The following is a 27,730-nucleotide window of genomic DNA, read 5'->3' on the forward strand; positions in this document are numbered from 1 at the left end:
CTGGATGTTTTAAGCCGCCCTGAATAATGTGCAAGACCCATTTGTTAGTTGTGATTCTTCTCTACTCTACTCTGCCAGGTGTTTTTTCACACTCCCTCTCACCGTAGTGGAAAACAGAAAAGGTGTGTGACTCATTGTTGTTATGGGAGCCTGTATGACTGAGGGGGCTGGTGTCGTCTGCCATGACTTGTCCTCCATGTACACTGTGATTGTTGATGTTGTGTACGTTACCCCTTAGATTGGGGGTTGTATGTTATGTTATGTTAATAAATTCTTGGTAAAGCACAACGACTCTCCTTAGATGGTACTAAGGCTCAGACAGATGGAGAAGCAGCCATTAGTAGGGCCATTGAGTCAGGTTAGAGCCCTCTACAGTTGCCTGGCATCCCTTAGGTGTAGAATGGGATCATGCACCTGGGGCAGAAACAAGAGTTCCTCATAGAAATTGGAAAGAGTCCAAAGGGCATCACTAACTGAGAGATCTGGACACAATTGGAAAGATTCCCCTAATGCTGTGCCCACTGGAACTTCAGGTCCCACTGCAGAGCCCGCATATGCCACCTAGCATAATCCACCAGCAGGATGCATGAGGCCATGAGGCCAAGCAGCCTCAGGATCATTCTGACGGGATAGAGGCTGAAAAATCAGAATCATAGCCCGAATGGAAAAGTTACTTACCTTTTCTGGTGGATACAGTATCTGCCTGTGGATTCCTCACCTTGTGAATATACCCTGCGCTGTTCGAGAGGATAAGCTCTAAATTGCACTGTATCCAGAACCGCCCGATGAAAAGGAGCTTTTGAGAGAGAATCAGGTGCGACTTTGGCACACTGATAGTGAACCCCAGCGAATGTAGGAGGTCCGCCGTTGTCTGAAGGTGAGAGACGACAGCCTGGGGCGAACTTGCCTTCAACAGCCAGTCATCGAGATAGAGGAAGACTGGAACCCCTGATCTGCGCAGATGAGCTGCGGCCACCGCCATCACTTTCGTGAACACCCGAGGGGCGCTGGTAAGGCCAAAGGGGAGCACTGTAAACTGAAAATGCTTGTGGCCTACCGTAGGTAACGCCGATGGGCAGGAAGGACGAGGATGTGAAAATAGGAGTCCTGCAAGTCTAACGCTACCATCCAGTCTCCAGGGTCGAGGGCAGAGAGGGCCTGAGCTAATGTCAACATTTTGAACATCTCCTTCCGGAGGAGGCGGTTGACGCCCCTGAGATCCAAGATAGGATGCAGGCCTTTGTCCTTCTCGGGTACCAGGAAGTAGTGGGAATAACAACCACAACCTACTTCTGGCACAGGGATTCGCTTGATAGCTCCCTTAGCAAAGAGAGCCGTAACTTCCTGATGGAGAAGGGCCAGATGATCCTCCAACATGCAATGGAGTGTGGGTGGCATGGAGGGAGGGAGGGGTAGTTTCGAAGGGTAGGGAGTAGCACCTTCGGGCTATCTGCCAAACCCACCTGTCCGACGTGATGTTGTGCCAGTGGGGGAGGTGATGGCGAACCATGGACTAGGAAGGTTTAGAGGCTGCTGCAGAGGGGGTGCTGGTGGACTGGCCTGCCCGCTGGTCCCATTGGCCCTGGGTGTAACGTGGTGGGGCACCCCTTCCGTAACCACGGAAGGGGTGAAATGCAGGTTGCGCTGGGCAAGAGGTGGTAACAAGGCCCAAGGCTCTGACATTAGCCCTAGAATCCTTAAAGCGCTCAAGCGCGTTGTCCGCTTTGTTGCCAAACACGCAATGGCCAATAAAGGTCATGTTCAAAAGAGTTGATTGGACATCGCCCGAGAAGCCAGTGGACGTCAACCAGGGGTAGCATCTCAGGGCTACTAACATTGAAATTGTCCTGCCTAGGGAGTAGGCGATGTCCAGCCCACATAGTATGGCGAACTTGGGTGCATCTCTACCCTCAGCCACTGCACGGGAGAGAGCGGCCCAGGCCTCCCCCGGGCACTGTGGCAACCCCTGCGCGACCGTATCCCACACAAAGTGGGTGTAATGGCCCAAGAAAAATGCGGTATTCACCGACCGCAGTCCTAAGCTGGCGGAAGAAAACATCTTCTTCCCAAGATGATACAGCTTCTTGGATTCTCTATCTGGTGGAGTAGTAGGGAACGCGCCTTTGGAAGTTGAGGCTTGGACCACAAAGCTCACGGGGGTAGTGTGTTGGGAGAGGAAAATGGGGTCGGCCAGGGCCAGACGGCGGCGTCTGGCAATCATCCTATTTACAGGAGGCCCTGTGCTGGACTTGGACCAAGTGCCCAGAAGAATGTTCGTGATGGACTCATTGAAGAACAGCAGCAAGGGATCTGAAGAGGTCGCTTCCGGTTGAAGCACCTCGTTCAGGAGGTTGGTCCTGACCGCCACCGTAGGAAGCTCAAGGTTCAAAGCCTCAGCCGCCCTACGCAACACCACAGCGTAAGAGGCTCCCTCCTCCGTATCCATGGTAGGGGGAGAAAGCATGCCACGGTCTAGAGAGGTGTCCAGACCTCTGGCCTCACCCAACTCCTCTCTTCAGTCCAGTTCAGTTCATCCAACTGGTCTGCCAAAGGATCAACAGACCCCTCCCAGTCCTCTTTACCCTCCTCTGGTTGCCACTCTGGGCAATAGGAAACACCAGGGTAGACCAGTGGTACAAAAGTACCGGTCGGCGCCAGTAACGGCGTCGTTCAACGCTGGTCCGGCTCAGTGTCCAAGTCGAGGAGGCCATGGCCGACGCTGGCTAGGGACACAACCGGCATCGGAGGGGGTGCAGGTGTTGCCAATGAAATCGGCGCTGGAGGTGGTGTCGTAAGGTTGACGGGCACTGATCCGGATCCAGGCCTGGATTCCTGGAGGCCCTGCAGCTCCTGGGACGAAGACGCCAGCATCAAAGGCCTAGAAGCCCCAGCTGAGTCCGCAGGGCCCGAAGGCACAGAGTCAGACTGCCCAGAGATGGAGTGGAGGACTTCGTAAAACCGATGTAGTTGAGCAGGGGTCACTCCGGCTCCCAGGACCAGAGGGTAGCTCCGAGCAGACCCAGTAGGCTCCGTGGACGTAGCCGAAGGACGACAATCTTCCGCATCCCGCGTCGCCAGAGGAGAACGGGAAGAATGATGGTGCTTCTTCGCCTTCATTTTGTACTTTGACTTACCCGAAGATTTCAATGGAGTGTTGGTGGTGACTCCGCGACCGGTCACGCGACCTCCCTCTCGACCGGGACCTCGAGTGGCGCAGTGCTGACTGCAGGGCCTCCAGAAGCTTTCGGGACTGCTCCAGCTAAGCCTTCGGATTCATGGCCAACAGTCTGAGCACGACTGTGGGTCATGGTCGCGCTCCAGGCACCAGAGGCACACAAGGTGCGGGTCTGTAACCGACATCAATTTGTGACAGTAATCACAAGGTTTGAAGGCAGTCTGCCAATGAGGCATCCCTGTGCACCAGGAGTTGAACGACTCGGAAAAAGATGTCGATAAAAAGTAAAAAAATGACAATCAAAAATTGACTAGAGGTACCGCTCTCTCCGGATCTGCGCCGGCTGGCGTGGAAAAAAAAAAGAACGGCCGTCAGCGCGCAGGGGCGGCATCTAAGTAGATACCACTACGTCATCCCGGCGATCACGACGCAAACTTGACCGACACCACCTACCGACGTGCTGCGGTACTGCTCCGAAAAATTTCTACAGATCCAGTCTGACACCTGGGGGTAATTCTAAGGTAAGGAATCTATAACATATTCTCTTTCAGAATTTTTTTTTCTTTTGCATAAGCTGTTAATTTTGCTCACAGAAGAGAGGTATCTAGTCTTGTTTGTCACTACAGTGTGAAGAACAGAAAAGGCGCGGTCTGGGAACATATTTTCTTCTTACAGATAAAATATACATGCACACTTTGATAACAAAATATACCTCAAAATCTTCTTTCTGGTTACAGTGAAGCAACGGAGCGCGGAAACATATGATGTAGGCTGCTACTGCCATCACAAAGAAAGAAGGGTGGTTGGAAAATATATTATCGAACAGTTTCAGCCACTCCTCCCTTGTTAGAACCTCAGAAAACAGGGTTTCGAGAAGAGGCCAGGCATAGATCTAAAACAGAAAATGATATTTCAATGCTTCACACTAACAAGATTTAGCAAAACCCAAAGACCCTGTAATAAGTGAATGCACTTCATTCTGTAACATGGAAATAATTCTATGTTGTTGTATTGAGAAAGCCACCCAATACCCTCAAGAATCCCAAATCATATTAATAAGAAAGAGGAAGAGTGTCAACGATGTAAACATAGCATAACATAATTAAAGCACAGACCCAGCACCACATAAATACAACCTTTGGTATGAAGGGGACACAAATTATGATTTGTTAAACATATTTTATCACAGAGACATAATTTTGCAGATTTATCCAAATTTTCATCAGGTAAACGTAAGAGATAGGAACAAGTGATTGCAGTTGATGCTCCACAGATAATTATGTCATGGGATACAAGGGAATACATTATTGGACCCTTGTCACTTTCCCATCCCTCCATGGACCCACGTGTTTCACTGCCAAAACCCTGGTACGTTTCCCCAACATACGGACACCAGATCTCAAATCTACTCATTACAACACGTCCCATGGAGCCCACATTTTACCCCAATTACTAGAAAATCCCATTACCTCATGTGCTGCTTTTGCACGGACATGCAGCTATTCATTCTTCATTCTCCACATGTCTATGTCAAGGACCTTGGTACTATCCCACACACATGCTATGTCTCTACAGTTCCACATTAGCCAATAAGCACACAAAATCATTGTGCATTTGTGAGGTCAATCTCTCCCAACATGGTCATGAATGGGAGACTGGTGGGGGTGTCAGTGTTTTCTCTACACCCAGGACAGCCATCATCTCAATGTTCAACTTATGCAGGAATGATTAACCTGAAGTACGCCACCCAAGTTCATGGACAAAGATCCCCTTATTCCACAATTAAATGCCTTTATAAAGCACTGACCATAAAGCATGCAAGATACTGAGGTGTGCAGTCTGATTTGATAAGAGTTCAAAGACATTTTTACCAAAATGAGGAACCAACGTATACAACAAAGCAGGACATGAGAAACCCGTCATCAGAATATTATATTCCTGTACGTAGCATCCCTCACACATGTAGGACTTTACTCAACAATAAAAAAAGTTTGCCAGATTGTTAGGGTTAACAGTTGCTGTCTACAGCACCAGGCATTAGTTAATCAACATTCTAGAAATTCCAAAAGTCTCATTAAACAATTCAGAAGAAAAGATAATCAGTCCCAAACACCACCCAAAAGAAAAAAATCAGAAGTCTTAAGAATCTTATATTAGCCACTGATTCAAGTTATTATTTGTGCTCAAATCAATGCCTGGTTGAAAGCTTATATCGAATTATAATAAAGTGAATGTAAATATTAAAATCAATATATATAGAAATCAAACAAAAAAAGAAAAATGTAATTTGCCTTGCCCTTACCTGAGAAGTGACTCCATAATTTACGAAATGTTTAAGGATTTCCTTGTCATGGTGGGTCAACACATTTTCAACCATACTAAGGATGTTGATAGGAGGGTTAGGAAAGTACTCAAACCAATGTTGGCACCAATTAACTACATGAAGGATAAAATAAAAAGTAGATTTTGTGTTTGCTCTATTATAACACTCTTCAAGGCCAATACATATTTCATTGGTGCATCCAGTGACAGCTAAACAAAATTAGCACCATCTGCTTTTCAACACATGCCAGAAAGACAATATTGAAGCTCTTGTTAGGTCAATAATATACATCTCTATTTAATGGAACGGATTTAATAGTATGCAATTTATACCATAAATGGTTTCTTGGCCAAAAAAACTGCAACTGCTGTGTTGAGACATGTGGTACAGTCCTTACCTGATGATAGAGCACTTTCATTAACTCAGAGTTAGGGGGGGGTCATAACTCAAAGAAATTGTCATAGGGGCTGACTTAATCGTGAGTTTGTAAAATTGTGCATGACCTGCTTGGAGCCACCCTTTGTGCTCTGCTTTCAGCTTATATCTTTGCACTTGATGGCTACCAGCTGATGTGTGACAACTGTTTTGAAAGTGAAGGAACATTGAACTACACTACATGATCTTGGAATGAGTGAGGACGATGCCTCTTGTTTGTGCACCTGACTTTCCATGTCCTCATCCCGACCGTCCTAGCAACTAATTTCTACACAGGCCTAGAAGGAAGCAATCATCTCCGTCAACTGACACCTGAAAATGCCATATGTGATACTTGGTGAGACCACGAAGGAGCTGTCAGAAATTTGTTTTAAGGTGGGCACAACACTAACAGAAGGCCAACATTACATCAGTATGAAGATGCGGAACCTCAAGTACCACAGGAACAACCAGCAACTCTTTCCTCAGGATTTCCATTCCAGGCACTCCTATTAAAGTGTAAGTGGTTGCTTGTATATCCTGACTGCTCATGCATGATGCTGAGTAATATGCTTATGTGTTGTTAATTTTATGTATGTTGGATATCTACTCCAACATTTACAAATTATATCCGCACTATTGGTATGCTGATGTTAGTCATTATAGTTAGACCAGTTGCCCCAACATGGTTCTTTTGAGCACTGTTAGGGACCTTCACTTCTGTTTGAATGAAACCTGCCCTCTGATTCTTACAGTTTGATAAACCCACATAGATGGCATCTTACTGTTCATCCATCAGACTTCCCACTTAATATTGCTCCTTTGTATCCTTGGACCCTCTACGTTCACATTTGTGCTATCCCTGGTAGTCCCAGCAGGTATGATGGAAGAAAGGCCTACAATCTAAATCTACTCACCCTTGTAGTCCAACTTTTGCATTTCTTTGTCCCTTTATTTTTCAGCGTCCCTGACTCGGTTATATCCTGTGGCCCTTTCTCTCTTCCTTTCTGTATTTACATCTTATAGCCAAGACATTTTGTGTTCCCACAGAAATGTATGCAATATTGCTACCTACACCTCTTTTGCTCCACATGACAAAGACCGCTTCTCATTTGCAAGAGGCCCGGCATATGTCACTGCTTCCACCACTTGCCCATTTGGAGCATGCACCCAGTTACACCATGAACCTATAGACCCACCATATTAGGCCTCTATGTTGTTTCTAGGAATGTGAAAGGTATGTCCACTGTACTAAGTTGAAGTATTATGATATCTTAATTGGGAAGGTGGGGCTCCAGGCATAACTCTCATCCAGGAAAAACACCATTCTCCACCTAGAACGGAGAAACTTACAATGAGACCTACTGTCAAACATAGACTGTCCCCAATGCAGAACCACCAACTCCTGGCAGTGCCAGGATATGTCGGGTCACAATATTCATCAAAAAGTCCCTGCCCGATGCAGTTTTTCGTTTTTTAAGGCCCACTAGGCAAGTTAAGCCTTTGTCAAAATGAGAACAGTTGCAAGGACCCTGGGTCTAGATTTTGTATACTCACTAATTCTAACAAGATGGGTTTCAACTCCTTCAATCCAGACTGCTCACTGAGTTGGGTAGAATGAGGGTGCTCCTGGTGGGCGACTGAACCTCACTAATGACCAAATGACAGACAAACTGGGTTCTACTGATAAATGCAACCATGTTGACAAGACACTACAACCCAGCCACATCTATATAGATGTGTGGAGCCTACCCAATCTGTTGACAGGGTTAACACATTTTTCAACTTTGTCCTTGGCATGTCCTCATGCTTTATCTGTTTAGGGTGCTTTACTACTGGTGACTTTCTACTGAGATAATGTAAGTAGGCATATCAGATTAAGCCCTCATTCAGTTTGATATTAATCTGAACCATGAAGCTCTCCTCCAGAATACTGAAGATTGGAGGTTTCTAGATACAAAATGCTAGATGAGTAAAATCCATAAACCTACAAGTGCAGCTCTATAATGAAGAGCATGAGAACTTTGTTTCCCTTGCAAAGATGTTATGGACAGAACACACAGTTATCTGGAGGGACGCGTTGATGCACAAGTCTACCACTGAAAAGAGAAAATCCTGAGAAGAGCAAAGCAGGCTACAACAGTCCACTGCACCACTTACAAAAGAGTACAACAGCCTCTAACCAGACCGTTAGCACATATTGGAGGATGAGAAGATTGCCCTTAACAAACAAGGTACTTGCCTTCTGAAATACCTTATCTGGTAGAGACTCTATCTAGCTGAAGACTCCTTATCTTAAAATTATCCCTAAACGCCAGACTGGATCTGGAAATGTTTAGTGAGCAGTACCCCTGTGAGCTGGTAGGTAGCGTCATTCGGCTCCGTGTGAGGTCGTCAGCACCAAAAATGACAAGTGCGGTGCCTATATGACACCACCCCATCGCGCTGCCGTCAGTTTCATTTCCCCGACTTTCCACGCAACGGGAGTGCACTGCCACGAAAAACACTGGATACCTGGTGTGTAACAATAGGGCCCTAAAAAGGGGTAAAAACCCTGTCCCTAGGAATCTGCTCGCAGAGCAGGGAGGATATGTGGGTCAGTAAGGAATCTGCAGCTAGACAGATTCTCTACCAGATAAAGTTCTAGCGAAGGCGAGTAACTTGTTCATCTGATAGAGACTTCTAGCCGAAGATTCCTTACCTTTGAATAGATACCCAAGTAATGCCTTATGGAATGTGGGTCTGCGAAAGAGGATCATACCAAACCGTCCTACAGGACTGAACAGGCAAAGTGCCCGTACCAACATACCTGACTAGCCAGGCAGTAGTACTTTGTAAACATGTGCAGAGAAGCCTGCGTTGCTGCCCAGCGGATGTCCAGGACCGGGACTTGGCATGCTAATGCAGTGGTCTCTAGGTGTTGCTTCTCAGTCAATGTGTAGCAGATTTTAGTCCACAGCACAATCCATCGGGGGATGGTCTGTTTCGGCATGTCCTTCCCTTTCTTGACGCAGACGTACCCCACGAAGAGTTGGTTGTGCACCCGGAACTCTTCTGTGCAGTCAAGGTAGAACAACAATGTTCTTTTTGGGTCTCGTGGGTGAAGTTGCTCCTCTTCCTTACAGGGATGCTACAGAGCGAAAAAGGTAGGCAGGATGATGGATTGACCTACATGAAAGGGAGTGCCCACCTTCATAAGGAAGGAGGCCCTAGTGCGAAGGACCAGCTTGTAAGGAAAGATGTTGAGGTACGGAGGCTTAGATGACAAAGCCTGGATCTCACTAACCCTCCGGGCAGATGTTATGGGTACCAGAAAGGCTGTCTTGATGGTAAGGAGCCTGACAGAACAGTTGTGTAGTGGCTCGAAGGGAGTGCACATGAAAAAGGGAATACTAAATTTAGGTCCTAATAAGGAATGATAAAGGTGAAGAAGGAAACGAGTGTTGGAGACCTTTCAAAAACCTATATACAATAGGGTATTTGTACAGGGATAGCTGATATGGCAACTGCAGAAATGGCAGAAAGATAGTCTTTTAAGGTGCCCAAAGTAGAACCATGCTGGGCAAAAGAAAGAATAAACAGAAGCACCTAAGAGAGGGGAGCAGAAAGGGGGATCAACTTGTTTTTCTGCAGACCATGCCACAAACTTTCTCCAACAGCAGACATATACTGTCTTGGTGGAGAGATGCATGGCTGCCAAGATGACATTACAGATTTCGGGCAGAGGGTCGAAAGCTGTCAACTGTTACCGCTCACTCCCCATGCATGAAGCTGAAGCGTTGACAGGCTCAGATGGAGAACACTCCCCTGTTGCTGTGACAGAAGATCCTTCCAAAGGGGCAGCTTAATCGGAGGAAGAATGGCCATGATCAACATCGTGGGACACCAAACTCTACGAGCCCAGTCTAGAGCCACAAGATTGACTTGGACCCGGTCGTTCATAAGCTTCTTGAAATCTCTGGCTAGGAGTAATATGGGAGGAAAGACTTACAGGGTGCCTGAGCCTCACTCGAGACAAAAAGCATCTCTGAGCGGAAGCAGCCTTGGAAACGCCAGCATGCAAAACCACTGACATTGCGTGGTCTCTGCGATGGAGAACAAATCTAACCAAGACTCCCCCCATTGCTGAAACAGATCTTGCACCCCCTCCGATTGAGATGCCATTTGTGATCTGCTAGGCATCTGCGGCTGAATTTGTCCGCTCTGGCAATCGGAGAGCCTGTCAGGCGTTGTTCCACCAGGGATATGCCCTGATGTTCCAGCTATATCCAGAGGCACAGGACCACTTGAGAAGGGGTCCATGACCCCCACCCCACCCTACTTGTTGCAGTACCACATGGTAGCGGTGTTGCTCGGGAACACCTGTGCTAGCCTTACCTTGATGGTGGGTAGAAAGGCTTTCAATGCCAGCCGGATCACTCAGAGCTCCAGCAGGTTAATGTGGGGAATGGATTCTGCCGGAGACCAGAGAAGTCTGATCTCCACATCTCCCAGGTGGCTGCCCCATTCCAGGAGTGACGCATTTGTCACTACTATCATATCTGGTTGGGGAAGGGAGGGGGGTTTCCCACTGATCCAATCGCAGTTCATTAACCACCACTGCAGATCTTTCCAGTACCCTCAGAGATCGGGACCATGTCAGAGAGATTTCCCTGATGTTGCATCCTATGGAACTTCAGGTCCAATTACAGGACCCACATATTCCAGAGGGCATGTGTCACAAGCAGGATGCAGGAGGCCATGAAGCCCAGCAGCCTTAGAGTCAGTCTCATGGAAACCCAGGATAGAGGCTAAAACATCATAGCCTGAAAAACCTGGCCTCGTTGATCAGGAAGATAAGCCAGCCATTCAGATAGGGTAAGACTGCCCACCCCCTGATCTCCGCAGAGGAGGTGCAAGTACCACCATTACCTTGGTGAACACTCATGGGGAACTGGTAAGGCCAAAAGGGAGCATGGCAAACTGAAAGTGCTTGTGACCCACCATGCAAAACTGGCAGAGTAAGGAGAGATGGCCCTCAGTCAGTCTGTCTAAAGTGAATGGCATGGGTGGAGGGGGTAGTCACAAAGGGGAGGAAGTAGCCCCTTCAGACAATCTGAAGAACCCAGCAGTCTGATATTATCGACCTCCAATGGTGCAGGTGATGGTCCTGCCTCTCACATGTTACCCAGGATGGTGAGAGAGCTTGGAGGCTGCGGTGCCGGGGGATGATGGTAGACTGACACAGCCTCTGGCTGCCCGACCCAAGGGTGGTTGTGAGTACAGCGTCTATGGCCACACAGGAGCTGGGAAGCTTGCATGCTGTGGTGGCTGGGTGGTAAGGGGCATGGTTGGAAACTCCTTCCATGGATGCAAAAGGTGGACTGGGGTAGGCGAGGGACCATGAAAAGATCTAAGGACTTGGCTGTAGCTCTGCAATCCTTGAAGCGCTCCAGCTCAACGTCCGCATTTTCTCCGAAGAGACAGGAGACATCAAAGGGAATATCCATAAGCAAAACTTGGACACCTCCTAAAAAACTAGTCATCTCCAGCCAGGCGGGTCTGTTCTGTCCAGCCAACATGTGATCGTGAACGCAGCTGCAACTTTCCCATCAGTCGGGACCATAGGCAGCACCTGCGCATCGGAATCTCAGAGTGAATGGGGGTAACGGTCCAAAAGGTATGCAGTGTTCACAGACCGCAGTGCCAGGCTGGTGGAAGAAAACATGTTCTTGCCCAAGTTGTCCAGCCTTTTGGATTCCCTATCCTGTGAGGTGGTAGGGAATGCACCAGGGTTTACTCGGGAGTTGGAGGCTTGGACCACCAAGTTCTCTGGGTAGGGTGCTGGGTGGGGAAATTGTGGTCACCTGGGTCAGCGGGCAATTGCCTGTTCACAGGAGTCCCTGTTTAGGGCTTGGTTCAGGCCCCACGCAGGATGTCCGTGAAGGCTTCATTAAATGGAAGAAGTGCTTCTGAGGGGGTGACTCCCGGCTGAAGAACCTCGATCAAGATATTAGTCTTGACTGCCAGACAGGGGGGCAGGGACCTCTGCCACCATCTTCACCTTGATAGAAAATGAGGCTCCCTCCTCTGTAGCAACAGTAGGAGAAGAAACAAAACCAGTATCTGGGGAGGTGTCCAGTACACTGGCATCCGCCAATTCTTCACACCAAGTGTCCTCATTGGGGTCTAGCGTTTGGTATTCATAGGGGTCCATTAAATGGCACCCTTAAAGGCACAGTGCACGTTACTTCTGGCGCGGGCAATGCCATGCGGGCCGAACGATGCCACCTACCGTCATGCAAGGGTACTTCTAGCGAAACATTTCCGGACAATTCCAAGGTAAGGAATCTGCAGCTTGAAGTCCATCTGAGTTCTTATTCATCTACATTGCAGCAAAAAGCTTAAGTAAAGTTGAAGTTGAGGAACTACGAGCACAGCCAAAAAGTGGGTAGGTTGATTACATTGAAATAGTTCCAGGGAAAAGACATCTAGCCATACCTGCTATTTGTAGGAATGTGAGGTGCATACTGACACACTATGAGGAGAATATAGATGACTGCAGTTCATGAAGCACTGTATGACTCAGATCAGACATGACACTAGAAGAAAACTGCTTGAGCCCTTTGTCCCCAGACTCATTGAATTTGAAAAGGAGAGTCTTCCTTAAAGGCAATATCACCATGGAAGAATTCACCACTGTGATTCCTAATCAGCTAACCAGTAGATCTGCCTCTGAGGAGGGATACCCTAGAAAGTTCTATACAATGTGCAAAACTCATGGTGCCAATGCTATATAAAAGGCTTTGAAAGTGGCCAAAACGACTGGCTCTCTTAGGCCTACTTTGGAACAAATCATCATAAGTTCTATTTCTAAAGACGGAAAATACATTATTGAATGCAGTAGTTGTAAGCTAATCTGCCATATCAATGATGATACCATAATTCTGTACAAAATCTTGGCCACTAGGTTGTGTAGAAAAATCCCATCACTGGTATACCCATCCCAAGATGGGTCTGTACCTGGACAGACTTCTAGGTACCACTTGACACTTGTACATCTCTTGTGCTTGCTTTAGGGTCGCCGAGGTCGATATCCTCATTCTATCTCCTGATGCTGGAAAAGCATTCAACCATGTTACATACATAAGTCAGAGAGATTTGGCTCAGGTAACGATTTTATCTATATGGTGAAATGATTATATAATCACTCTATTGCCCAGGTGAATTGAGGGGGAATTCCATCTCAACCTATTACATAAACATGGCACAGGGCAGGAATGCCCTTTATCTTCACTCCTGTTTCTGCTTATACCTGAGCCTGTGTCATCTCGCGATTAGAACTTTGGAGCAGATGCTGGGGGTTCCCACCCCTGCAGGCACTGTAAAATCCTTTCTATATGCTGATCACATTCTAACCACCAATGTCTCCTAAATCTTCCCTATTTGTCTTAATGTCCATAATAGGATTTTTGTCTCCTTTCTCTGAATATGAAGTTAATTGACGGGAGAGGGAAATTGGAGGGGGCTTTGTGAGGTAATGCCCATGTTCTATGCTACATCGAAACCCCACAGTAGATTATTCGGCATGAAGAGGGTACAGATTATCTTAACTCTACTTAGGGAGACTAAGCAACAGAGGTCTAAATAAGACAGTTGACAGTAATCTACAACACCTCTTAAAAAAGACCCTTAACAACTGTGCGTGATGGTCACATCAACGTCTCCCACTCTGAGGGAGGGTACTAGTGATCAAGATAGTAGTAGGTGCCAGATTCAAATAGTTGTTTGTACGCTGCCATTGTTGATCCAGAAAATGACTCTGAACTACATTGGTTCTGAAATCAAAATGTTTAACTGTAACAGAAAGAAACTGAGACTGGAAACCTAGCAAACTACAAGCCCACACTGGTTCCGGAGGTCTCCACCTTCCATATACGGGGTATTACTACATGGCCCACCAGCTGACCCAACTGACATGTATGTTGGTCGACGGAGAGATTAGCCTTCTGAGCTTCACCCAAGGGTTTAACAGGCTGTTCAAGCACAGGTCACTATCAATCACAATTGAAAATCTGATATTAAAGACCATGTTGGGCAACTTGAAAATAATTTTAAAATATTTAAAAGTTGACCTGGATTTCACACTTTAGTCCATCAGTGGAGATTTGACCTTAAGAGACAAGACCATTCAACAGAACACTTGGGAGACTGAATGACTAAAAGAGTTGGCATATGGGAGGTATCACTCACTCTATTCTTAAATGCTCTCTGCGTCGAGTTTTGGCTTACCTCCTTCGTGTCAAAGTCAACTACCCCATGGTATTAAAGGACGTCTGGGGGCAGAGCCCCTGGTCATTTTAGTCTCACATACAGAACTATCTCAATAATGGAGGATGCTCAGGGTGTAGTCTTAGTGCCATACTGAGTTCCTATTGATCACATTCACGCTAAACCTGTTGTTTTGGCCACTAGAGCTTTCTGGCAGTCGACATTGTAAAATTACTCTCATACGAAGACTGGATGACTTTGTTAACCTCCTATGATAAATCCATTAAGTAGATCAATCCATACATGGTGCTCACTCACCTATTACAGTGGCAATAACTTCAAAGCAGATCAGTTGGTTGTTCTGGAATAATTTCGCAAATGGGAATGCAAGTAGTGGAAGGTATCGTGTCTCACCAAAGATGGCTGACCAGTGAGACAATGCTGACAGAGTTCTGTAGAGAGTGAGAAACAGAAACAGTCAAACCGCTTGGTTTGAATGTGACACACATTTCAACTTTAACTTTGATAACTTGATAAAAACACTATTGAACTGAAAATTGTACATAATGTTCTTTTTAACTGGCACTCTATTCAGTGAGATCCACTCATTCTAAATCTTAGCTCTCTTATTTTGTTAAAGCCCACATTAAAATGAAATGTGCAGTACTAAACTGAAAGAAATTGATCATGTGACAGTTCATATTTTATTTTAAATGGATCCCATGTGACATAGCTCACACTTAAAGCAATTACTTAATCTGCCAACAAATCAAAAGCTCAATTTGGTTGACTACTGAGACTAAGCTAAATGTCACATTTTTATCATGCTATCAGATTGCTCACACACACTAATGACTGACACTCAGTTGAATAACATTTATAATATTGCTTCTTTCTAATATCTATTATTGATCTATCTAATATTTAATATATCAAATTACTATATGTTTTTGAATATTAGTCCTTTATACCATCTTGAAAAACATTATTCTAATGTTGTTAATTCTATCTATGTGTCAAAACCCCAGCGGCAATCGCACAAGCTTTTGCCGCTTATCTGGAGGGTCTATACCAAACCCTGACCGGAGGGGATGAAATCGGCCTGAGGGACTTCGTGGTAGATCTCTCAATCCCCTAGTGAGGAGGGATGCGAGGAATGTTTTAGAAGCAGGGCACACGAAGATAGAAATCTCGGAGGCTATGGGCCAAATGAAAGGGCGGAAATCTCCAAGCCCCAATGGTCTGCCCGCCGAGTACTTCAAGTGTGTTCAACCCTTCGTGGCGGGTTCAATGCAAGATATGTTTTACAAAGCCCATCAAGACTAGGTCCTCCCGTGGGATCCGAGGAAGGCCACAATATTGAGGTTTCACAAGTTGGGGAAGCCATCTGGGCAGTGTGCCTGCTTTCAGCCAATCTCCTTGCTCAACCTGGAGCCTCAGACTTTGGTGAAAGTCCTTGCAAATCGTTTGATGAAAGTGATAGACTGCCTGGTGGAGACGGACTAGTCTGGAGGCGTTCAACTCCCTTGAATAGCCCCATCTGTGGGCACTACTACAAAACATGGCATTTGCCCAAACTATTTGCCCTGGGTTGGGCTGCCCTATAAACATTCAATCGCCAGTTAAAGGGTCGGTCTCTACAGAATTCAGCCTCAGCAGCAGCACTTGCTAGCCCCTTATACACTATCCTTTTTTGTGGCAGTTGAACCAATGGCAGTTTGGATACACCAGGACACACTCCTTAGGGGGTTGCGATGGGACCCTGGGTGGAAAGATTTTATATCCCTTTATGTGAATGACATACTGCTGTACCTGACTGACCCATAACACGAATCCCCACATTCTGACTTTTTTGGGTCTTACTCAGGACTCTACATCAATTGGTGCAAATTGAAAGTCTACCCACTCTTGCAAGAGGGGAAGAAAGGAGTCTTGAAATATACCCCTAGATGGGCTTAAGTACTAGGGCATTTTTGTGGCCACGGACAAGGAGCTATTTATCTGGGAAACACCAGGGTCCTGGATAACTACAGAGGGGATGTGGGTTGGTGGTGGAAGCTTCTGCTGTCGCTGCTCGGCGTAGCCGCCCTTTATAAGATGATCCGCCTGCCGACATTTCTTTACATCCTACAAAGCATTCCCTTTGAGGTTCCAGAGGAGTTTTTCAAAGCATTGGACGGTGTGGGCAGAACCTTATTGTGGGGTGGGAAGCACTGCAAGGATAGTCCTGCTCATGCTGACAAAGAAACCACTAAAGAGGGGGAGTCCACTTCAAAATTTGAGTCTCTACTACTGGGCGACCCAGCTCCAGGTAGTTAATGATTGGGCTTTCTCATCCCGACAACAGCCATTACTAATGGCAGACCAGCAGACAATGGACCCTGAGGGCTATGTCCGCCAACTATATGAGCGTAGAGAGAGGGCACCCCTTCCAACACCGATGGAGATGGTGGTAGAATTCTGGAAAAGGGTAACAAATTCCCTGGTATGGAAAGGTAAAGTGACACTGAAAACCTGATGTAGGAGGCAGATGTCCTCAAGAGGGGGTGCATAATAGAAGGGTATAAAAAGTGGGACCTGTTGGGCATATCCAAAATAGTTGACATCTGCCACAATGGTAACACCAAATCATTTTCTGAAATGCAAGAACAATATGAGCTGGTAGACACTTAAGACCTCCGATACCTACAACTGTCATATATCCTACGGAGCTACAAAGGCCTCATGGCAGAGATCCCAGAGGAAACACCTCTTGAATATGGAGTCCTACGATCTCCCCAGGTTAGTTCCACGGTATGACAAATATACTCAACCTTGCTACACAACAGTCTTCCTCCACTCCACTGCCTAAGGGCTAAATGGGAGGAGGACCTGGCCAGGTAGGAGGATGACGATTGGGGGGTGGCTAGCAGCTACCCCCGTAAGGTGGCGATCAGGACTGGAGTCCAGCTGATGTAGTTGAGGATTCTGCACGGGGCATACTACACAGGGACCTGGCTGTTTCGTATGGGTAGAATAGAGACAGACCATTATCCATGGGTGTCGACACAGAGGAACACTACCCCATACGATTTGGAGCAACCCGAAGATTCAGGGCTTTTAGAAGGAGGTGCGGCATAATATCTCAGATACCCTGGACATTGCGATACACCTCTCACCCCAATTGGTGGTCTTGGGAGTGCGAGGAGACCAGACACTAGAGCGATATATGCTCCTTTTTAGCAATGTCGCTCTGACAGTGGTGCAATATGACTTGATGCAGAGATAAATAAGCCCATCTCTTCGGTAATGGGAGATGGGTATGGATTGGTGCACGAGGGCTGAAAACATTTGATAATATCTGGGGCGAGTTGAGGATGCGGCTTCCCAAGAGCTCCTGAGGCAAATACTGATATAGTGGAATGGGATGGGGGGTTTAGATAGGAACACAAGGCGGAGGGGGCCTCTTTGATGGTCTTTCCTACTGCACCAAAATCCATAGCTGCACTCTTGGGGATGTATCCTTATACAAGAGGGGATGTTGGAATAAAGACTGGGCTAGTTAGCCTTGCACAGCTATTGAGTGGAAGAAGAACTGAAAGCACCTGGATTCCCTCTCGGGTGATTAGCCATGCTTATAAATCCCTATTAACAGAAGATTCGGACCTACCTGACAGCCGATCCACCTAAGTGCATCGCTGGTAAGCCTAACTATGCGGCAGCTCAAGCTACATTCTTCTCCGCAGCAGCAAATCCTATTCAGCTAGACCGCTCACTGAAGGTTTTTTGCCTCGTGCAGCCCTGGTCTTCTACAGCCTGCAGCTTCATCCCACCGTAGTTCTATTTCCAAAAAAGTGACAAAGTACGCAGGTAGAAATCTTCACAGCAACTTCTTCCAATGGCTCCCTGATTACAACAACGCCTCCTCAAACATTGCCGGCTGCCCTGCCCCACTGAACTTTACTAAACTTTTCTTTAAAAATTCTTCCAAGTCTGAAACTGGGCATAACCTTTGACTTTGCCCCAGTCTTGCACGACAAGATACCTGTGGGTGTCGCTTTGATGTTTTAGGGGTTATTTTACTAGTAAAACGCTAACATTCATAACTCCAGTTCTAATTATTATGATTTATTTATTACAATTTACAGAATTTTTCTATAGTACTAAATAGGAAATAGCACTTTTATGTTCATTGTAACAATACCCTGTTGATTAATTTGCCCCAAACTTTCTGAAACATACCTTCAGAATTCAGCCTTTCAGCGTGCCAACTTTAGTGCAGTCAAAATTTATAAACCAGTTGCTTCTGCATATAATATTGCAAATATCTTTTTTAAAATATGTATCTTTTTGTATCCTTTTACAAGCATGCACATTTACAAACCAATACATAACAGAAGCAGCTATGTCAACAAGTCCCTCATCATCCATAGGTCATGCTACAAGATCCTTAAGTATCCATGCCGGTATGTGGGCCCTCACCCTCCATTGAATACATTATTCGTACAGCCTTACCCCTGTCATCCAACATACTGCACATTCTTTCCTTTGTCTGTGGATATTCCATTCTCCGTACATGCTCTGTAATGTCCGCCCACCCAACAGGCCCAGTTTGGCAACAGTACTCTTAGGCAACCATCTCTGAAGGCTGAGATGGAGTGTATGTCTGTTCCACCATCGTACCCACCTCCTCAAATGCTTTCAGTGTCTCTCTCCACATCCCTAAGCGCTCATTCGCCTTAGCGTTTCTTCGGGACATCGTAATATGTCTCTCTTCTGCTATGGCCCATTCAATTGAGTCTCTTGTTTAAAGTGACCCTGCCATGCTTCTAGTTCCCAGCCAACCTATGGCTATTTGCCATTTCGCTAAGATCAATGCCAGGTGGAGAAATTTAAAATTGCATCTTCCTCGTTTGGGGTTTGCTTTTGATTCCCAATAGGCTCTGCCGAAGAGAGAGGTTAAGAACAATTCTATGTCAGGACAGGAGGCTCCGATTATGCTTTCTCATTTCTTTAATGAAATGCTCAGCAGCCAATAAAAACAATCAAAAAACTACATTTCCCATCAACACCAGGGAATGACCATAGAGACTACGCTATAAAAGGTCCAAACATTAGTCCTTCTTCCTCTTTCTTTGCTGCTCCGCAGCCAGTTAAGTCTCTTTACATTTATTCTCTTGCATTTGCTGTTGTTGCTGTTTGTTGACTATTGTTATACACTTGCCTTGTATACCGCTGCTTTGTTTCCCCTTGTGCGCGGTGCTTGTGTATACTTTGGCACTCGGCTCCTCTTCTCGTGTGTGCCGGTGTTTTTAGGCGTCCGTTAGCGGCGTGTCTTCTTGGGAGCGTGTGTTCGCCTCCCTGCGCCTGGCCGCTTGTGCCCGGTTGCGGTAGTGGAGTGGGAGCAGGGGTCGTCGGCTCACTCGGAGAGTGCGAGCGCTCTCGAGCCGGTGTATCAGTGGCAGCAGCGTCGCGCATGCGCGCTGCATTATTTCCGGCTTCAGGCTGTTTCTCCTCACGCCGGTTCAGTGAAGGAACGCTTTTACCAGCGCTCACGCCCACAGCCCTGAACTTTCGACCCCGTTCGACGCCGGAGCACAGGGAAGTGCTTTGGTTGCTATTATGTGTGCATAGGCTCTGCCTAGAGTGAATTTTGGTTGGCAGGCTTGTCTCCCTCCACATTTAATTTGTTTTGCCTTGAGTTGATTCCTTCAACCTCAATTTAGCCTGCTTTGGGGTGGTCACTCCCCCTTACTTGTATCTTTGATACACCATATCGGTGCCAGTCATCTTGTGGGCTCTAAATATCTGCACTCTAGTGCAATGGCGGATTACTATGACGCAGATGATGACTGTGTTTATTATGATGATGAGGATGACTCTCTTGGATATGATCTGGTGGAGGAATTGGATAAGGGTGTGCAACTTTCAGTAAATAAGGCACTTGTTTGGGCTATAAATCCCCTGAAACGACATTTGAATCAGTATGCAGTGCAACAGGGCTGGTTGCCTCCTTCCCAGAAGTCCACCAAATCGCCCCATAATCCACATAAGTCGGACTTTCAGAGGCTGGCGAAGACTTTGGCTTCGGAGAAGCTTAAATCGCCTGCGTCACACTATGCGGAGGAGTCAGACCATGCTCATGCCTCTTCTGGTCAGTATTCTCCCCCTCCCAAGAAGCGTCTCCGCAAGGAACATTTTGTTGACGCCCCTGAGCGTCCTTCCCTGCTGACTTTTGAGCCAGAGGACATTCTCCATCCAAACTCGACGTCTTGGTTGCCCTCTCCTGCAGTGGCCGCTTATATTGAGGCGCACGTTCGCCAACCATTTGAGGCGTCAGTCAGGGCCAGGCTACGTTCCGAGTGTCCGATGCCGGACCTTGCGGACCACCTAGCAGAGACTCCGGAGGTGGACCCGATGATGGTCACCTACCTCAAAAAATATTCGAGAGATCCTAAGAAGGGCCTGGACCGTTTCTGGCGGTCTTGCCAGGATAAGTTGCTGGACATGCTTGGCCCCCTTTCCAAGATCCTAGATCTAGGCTTCAAAGCTAAGGAAGCTTCAGCTCTCGTGGACCCGGATGAGCTCATAGAGTGGGCGCAGAGGGCTGTCTGCCAGCTGGGGAATGTTAATTGCGCAGTTTCTGCGGAAAGGCGTCGGTCCATTCTACTCAAGCTGGATCCCAAGTTGGCAGAATTGGCGACTTCAGAAGCGGGTCCAGAGGCGCAGGGCCTTTTATTTGGTCAGCCATTTTTAAAGGAACTGACGAAATTTGTGTCCGCCTTCAGCGGCATTGAGAGGGCACAGGCATCCTTGCGCCGGTCCATGCGTCCGGTTTTTGCCAAGGCCGGACGACAAGGGGGACGCTCGTTCGGCCGTGGGTCGCAGCAGCAGTCCCAGAGAGGAGCCTCGCAGCAGCGTGGTGGTCAGTATAACTCAGGATACTCCTCTCGTGCCAATTTCTATCCGTCCCGCAAAGGAAAGGGTCAATATGGCAAAGGGCGATCAGGTGGACAACAAGGCCATTACCAAGATTCCGGCTCTACAGGTGAGCTTAATTCAAGCATGCGATGTGATGTTGGGGGGCAGAGTGCAATTTTTCCTGAACAATTGGCGTATGATCTCCAGCGATGCTTGGGTGCTAGAAACCGTTCAGGGTTTCAAAATAGAGTTCTATCACCCAATACATCAGACCCGTCTTCCCCCACCTATGCTTTTTTCCCCGTCACTCTCAAGCCTGTCTATCAGACGAAATCGAGGTTCTCCTCAAAAAAGGAGCGATTGTTCCTACCGCACGCCATCCGAAGGGCTTTGTCAGCTCGGTCTTTCTGGTAGAGAAGAAAGGGGGCGGGTCTCGCCTGGTTCTCAACCTGAAAGACTTCAACAGCGGGGTGGTGTACAGACACTTCAAGATTGAGGGCATCCATCTTTTGCGGGATCTCCTTCGGGAGGGAGATTGGATGGTCCGTCTGGACCTAAAGGACGCGTATCTGTCAATCTCGATTTACCGGCCCCATCGTCGATTTCTCCAGTTCCAATGGCTGGGGCGTTGGTACGAGTATCAGGTTCTCCCCTTCGGCCTTTCGTCAGCACCATGGTGCTTCACGAAATTGCTGAGACCAGTTGTGGAACATCTGCGTTCGCAGGGAGTAAGACTGATCATATATCTGGACGACATTCTTCATATGGCGGATTGTCCTTTCCAGCTTCTGCAGCATCTGGAGTGGTCCATCGCACTCTTGCAGTCTCTAGGTTTTCTGGTCAATGCTCCGAAATCGGTTTTGGTCCCCACTCAATCTATAGATTTTCTGGGCTTTCGGATAGACTCGGTGACTTGTCAACTTCTCTTGCCCGGCCAGAAGCTGCGCTACATCAGGAGAGAATTGACGTCTGTTATTTCCAAACAGACTGTGTCGTTGAGGTCGTTAGCACGTGTGGTTGGTCTTCTAGCGTCCTCCATTCAGGCGATCTTTCCGGGTCCTCTCCATTACAGGGCGATGCAACGCCTAAAGATTCAGCATCTCCGGAAAGGCCTCCGCTATTCGGATCAGATTCCTCTTTCGGAGGAAGTGCGGGGGGAGATGCAGTGGTGGCTGGACCACATGGAGGCCTGGAACGGTCGAGCCCTGTTCGGTTCGTCTCCGGAACTGGTGGTCGAATCCGATGAGAGCCAGTGGGGTTGGGGAGCCCGTTGTGGGTCTGTCTCGACGGGGGGCCGTTGGTCGCCCCAGGAGTTGTCTCTCCACATAAATTGTCTGGAACTCCTGGCGGGTTCCTTTGCGATACGGCGTTTTCCCCCCCTTCAGACGAGTTGTTGCATTCTTCTCCGAACCGACAATGTGTCCGCGGTCCGCTATGTCAACAAGCTGGGCGGGACACGGTCCAAGGTATTGGCGGAGATAGCCAAAGATTTTTGGCATTTTTGTCTGCAAAGGAAGATCACGGTTATTGCAGAGTATCTTCCGGGTCGCAACAATCAAGTTGCGGATTGGCACTCCAGACATCTCCGGGATTTCAGCGACTGGAGACTTCATCCTCGAGTCTTCCGTGCCATTCTTCGGCAGTGGGGCCAGTGTCACCTGGATCTGTTTGCCTCTCGCCTCAACGCGCAACTTCCCCGGTTTTACAGTTGGAGACCGGATCCCTTGACTCTGGCCAAGGATGCTTTTCTTCAACAGTGGCCCTCGACTCTTTGTTATGCGTTTCCCCCATTCATGATGCTTCCCAGAGTACTAGCTTACACCAAGCGGTTTCGAGCGGAACTAATTCTGATTGCTCCTCTGTGGAGGGCTCAGGCGTGGTTCCCAGTTCTCCTGGAGATGTGTTGCAACTCTCCACTCCTTCTTCCCCTGAAGTGGAATCTGTTGCAGGATCCTCTCGGGGATCCGCATCCCCTCATTCTGTCCGGCTCTCTCCAGTTGCTGGCGTGGCGAATCTCGGGGATTGTTGGTCGATCCCGGGCATTTCTAGCGACGCTGCCAAATTCATTAGTAACGCCTGGTCTCCCAATACTCACAAGCGATATAGAGGGGCTTGGAAACGCTGGTGTGATTGGTGTGTTCAACGGGAAGTTGATCCCGTTTCAGCGGATGTCAGTCTAATCATTAATTTTTTGACTTCCCTGGCCACTTCCGGTCTGGCCTATAGGACAGTTAATAGTTTTCGTTCGGCTATTTCTGCTGGACACGTCCAGATTGATGGTAAACCTGTTGGTGAACATCATTTACTTTCCAAACTGCTTAAAGGGATTCGTTTGGCGAAACCTCCCACTCCTAAATATGTTTCTTTATGGGATGTTTTGGTTGTACTGCGGTTTTTGGAGGCTTGGCCTTCTAATCTTTCCTTGTCTCGTAAACAGTTGTCTGCAAAATTGACCATGTTACTGTGTCTAGTATTGTGCAAACGCGTTTCTGATATCCGCGCTTTGGACCTTGCGGGTCGCAGTTTCACCCCTGAGGGTGTCACGTTCACTCTCTCTAGGAGGACTAAGTCCAACACTTCCTCCATTACTTATCCTTCTTTTCCTGATCATCCCAATCTTTGTGTTGTCCAGTGTTTGAAGGATTATGAGGTGAGTACCGCTTCTTTGCGTACGGACATGCATGGTCAATTGTTGATTGCCTTGCAGAAGCCTTTTCGCCCTGTTGCACCGGCTACTTTGGCTCGCTGGGTGCGCTGGCTCATGTCCGAGGCGGGCATTGATGTTTCTGTGTTTGGGGCTCATTCCGCAAGAGGGGCAATGGCCTCTAAGGCTTTTTCCATGGGTGTCACTCTGTTTGATATTATGAAAGCTGCAGATTGGTCTTCAGACTCTGTTTTCAAACAGTTTTATTATAAACCTATTGTTAGTGTTGCCTCTGTTGTGGTGGACCAGCTTTGAACAAGCATAATCGGAGCCTCCTGTCCTGACATAGAATTAAAAATTTGCAAACATTCGTGACAAGAATTTTCAATTCTATTAAGGACTAGGAGGCGAGGATTATCCCACCCTTTTCTATGACTCTGTTACATTGTTATGTACTGTATAATGATTACATTCTGATACAAGTCTATTTTTTCCTTGTTTTTCCCCCCCCTGACTTGCTTTAATTTTCTCCATTATTTGGATGTTACGGCTCTGTATCTTTTTCAGGTTCAGACCAGAAATGATGATCTTCGTCTTCTTTGGGAGTCTCCTGTGTTTCCTAGTTCTCGGACCCAGGGTTCCTCGATCTTCTGCTACAAGATCCTTTGGATTTCTGCGGCATGTTTCGAACTGTTTTTGTTGATTTACTTGGGATTGTTTTTCGATATGGAACTGTTTCCACAAAGAAAGAGGAAGAAGGACTAATGTTTGGACCTTTTATAGCGTAGTCTCTATGGTCATTCCCTGGTGTTGATGGGAAATGTAGTTTTTTGATTGTTTTTATTGGCTGCTGAGCATTTCATTAAAGAAATGAGAAAGCATAATCCTCGCCTCCTAGTCCTTAATAGAATTGAAAATTCTTGTCACGAATGTTTGCAAATTTTTAATTCCTGTTGCTCTGTGTAATAGAGCTACTAACACCAGCCAATAAGTCAACATCTTGTCACAGTACCATGTTAGATGGACAACAGCAGCTCCTTTCTAATCATAATGTGTAAAAGTTGTTGACCGACCCAAGAAACGCTACTTAGTTTAATCGTGGTTAGATAGGTACAATGCACATCACTGAAATGAATTAGTCTGAATCTCGAATTACCGGTTACCCCCTTTATTAAGGTTTAGGTCTTCATTAGCTGTGAGCTTTCCATTTAAATCGTCACTCCACACCGTTCTGGCTAACAGCTCCTTCTGTCTGTCTGCCATGAGGGCTTTACACATCTAAAATCGCAAGTACCCGCCCCCTCCCATGCCAAGAGTCACTAGAAGGGTCTCGGCTCTGGGGTTGGGTTGCGCCTCCGGAAATTCAGTCCAGAACTCATGGCAGCCATTGCAATTTTTGCGTACCACAGACAATGCACAATCCCCTCCGAAAAAGCCTCCGGTGCCTCCTGCAAGGAGATAAACTGTTCCCAGGGATACGGGTTACCCAGTAGTTGACTTACTTCCTGCTACTGTACGATTAACATGCCAAGGCCAATGTCTCTGAGTGGTTCACATGTCCCTTGTAACAATCGTTTCTCCTGGTTATCCATATCTGCTGCCCATTCAGCCGCATTTTGTATATGCGCTCCATAATACTGCATGGCTATGTCACAGAGCCCCAAACTTCCCTCTCACTGATACGGTTTAAATGTATCTAGCACCACGTGACTTCTTTTTCCAGCCCATACTACTGAGACCAGAAGGCCGTTCAACGTTCTGAAAGTTGGGGGGTCGCTAGGTGGTGCGCGACCAAGATGGCCGTGCACCAGTGAGGCTCGCGCCGGTGTTCTATAGAGGAGTGGACCCCATCGAGCGGTGTACCCCTTTCACTCTGCGCATGCGCATTAATGGTGCGCATGCGTACAATACACCCCACCACGCCCACCATCAGTCCGCGTACCGCTAACGTTTTTCATTGCGTTTGCGCATGCTCTATTCGAACATGGCTCGCGCAAGCGGTGACATGTGCGTGCGTGGCAGTGGTGCAATCCCTGGCATTGTGCGCTGCGGGTGCTGCTGTGCCGCTGTTCCGCCTTGTGTCTGACGGAAAGTTCAAGGTGCCAGTGATGAGCTCGGCGCACTGTTGATCCCGAGCACGTGCAGCGCGAGCTGCGGAGGCCCCGTTGTGCACTGCAGACCCGCCTGGGACACCCCGGGGCTCCTGCATCACTTTGTACCAAAATATGCATTTGCGGGGGCTGTAGACGGACGTCCGAGCATTTGGAAACGCTCCAAGAAGGCTTTGCAACAGCAATGGAGGAATGTATTTCGCTGTTAACTTGCATTGCAGGGAAGCATGTTTTGGGAGGAAGATAATGAAAGAAAGGCAATAGAATACACATTTTCAGTGCATCAAAAGGTTTAATCGATCTTCTTGGTTCGTTCTTAGTTTTGTTCTTTGCTTATTTCTTAATATGAACGCTACAGTTGGCCGTAATATTAGTCTGATTTCCATATAGTAGGCATTTTTGCAAATAACTTCTGGGGTTGTTCATTTGTAAACGCTTCTTTGTAATGTCGTACCTATTCTGGATAAAATCATATTGAGTTTTTTTTCATGTTCATTCACGTCATTTCTATCAACATGTTTAGTTAACTTAAACATTTTGTCCCCCTCAATACATACATGAAGCAGTTGCTCATAATGTTACATTTCTTTCCTTATGCACAAATAAAATAAGTTTTTGCAAAACGTTTCTAAAAAGTTGTTTAATAATTCATTACTGCTTGCACATAAAATGCAGAGCATCCCATGATGAGCAGGGTCAAAATGTATTCGCCTATGGCTGGGTCCAAACTGAGGTGGCCTGGTCCATGATTGTCAGTGACTGAGATTAAGTCAAGAATTCCATCCATCACTTTGTTGTTTTTTCATTTGATGCCCTAAGCGTGCCACAAATTGGGTCTTGGGCTCACTGTACCACTGGAACCAAGCTACTTCTGGCTGGAGAGCTCTAAGTAGGGCAAAGTCAGTTCTAGGTTACCTGTGTTCCAGTTCAGGGAGTACCTGGCGGTTTGTGCCGGCCTGTTCTCATGAGGAACAGGGTCAAGAGTAATTTGCATATACTTTGGTTCATACTGAGAGGGCATGGAAGGAGAAAAACAATGGACTGAATTGCTGCCATCTTAAAACCTCATCTGCCATAGTATAAAACAGGCCCTAAGGTGGGAAATGCTTAGTGGCGTAGCTAGCCCTTTCGCCGCCCTTGGCGGTCCCTGGGTTTGCCGCCTGTGGCCGCATGTAGAGTGAGTGGGGGTGCTGGCGGGTTTATCTGAAATTGCCACGAGGGTTGCAATGTAGAGTGGTGGGGTTCTACCGATTTCCGATACCTACACGGCAGGTAAGAGCGGGAGGAGGCTGCTGCATCCAAATCTCGTGCCACCGAGGGTGGACCGCACCCCATTTGCTAGGCCACTGGAAATGCTTCTCTCAAGGGAGCCATTGCTTCTCCATATGTGTGTGTGTGTGTGTGTGTGTGCGTGTGTGTGTGTGGAAAAGAAGAAAACAAGTTACTTACCTGTAACTTTTAGTTATCCAGTATTGGTGTCTTTCATAGATTCACATGCTTGAATCATCCCCGCCATCAAGGTGGGAGTCTCACGGTACAAATAAATATATACATAACTGTAATGAAACATAATACAATAGGTTATAAGGCACTGCACAGTCACTGCAGTAGCCCATCCTTCTCCTTTTGTAAAAATAACCAAAGTTGAAACGCAGCCAATCCGACTCTAGCACGCTTTAGAACACTCCACAGAGAGGCAAGTCCCTCAGATTTTCCAGCTGCGGCCCGGAGAGACGCAAGAGACCGCCTTGCTCCAGGTACGCTCGCTCTCAATCCCCACATGTGGGCCTGTTGGGGGACTGTTTCTGTTCACATCTTTCCTGTGGGGAAGAGTGTAGAAAGTTTTTTAACTTTTACTCTTATACAAACAGTTTGGGCTTTACTATTTGCCATGTCTTTTCAGGTGTAGCAAT

The 27,730-nt window shown here is 47.2% G+C and overlaps 1 protein-coding gene across 1 annotated transcript in view; it reads right to left on the reverse strand.

Moving 5' to 3' along the window:
* Nucleotides 1-27,730, reverse strand: part of TBC1D31 (TBC1 domain family member 31) — a 670,562-nt gene that overhangs the window by 294,011 nt on the left and 348,821 nt on the right. The window contains exons 11-13 of the mRNA XM_078686822.1: nt 14,481-14,614; nt 5,478-5,611; nt 3,888-4,067 (exon numbers count right to left, since the gene is read on the reverse strand). Of these exons, the coding sequence (XP_078542948.1) occupies nt 3,888-4,067; nt 5,478-5,611; nt 14,481-14,614 (448 nt within the window). The remainder of the gene's footprint in view (nt 1-3,887; nt 4,068-5,477; nt 5,612-14,480; nt 14,615-27,730) is intronic.

The sequence above is a fragment of the Lissotriton helveticus genome, chromosome 4_1 (assembly GCF_964261635.1).
Source record: "Lissotriton helveticus chromosome 4_1, aLisHel1.1, whole genome shotgun sequence".
In the NCBI taxonomy this organism is placed as follows: Eukaryota; Metazoa; Chordata; class Amphibia; order Caudata; family Salamandridae; genus Lissotriton; species Lissotriton helveticus.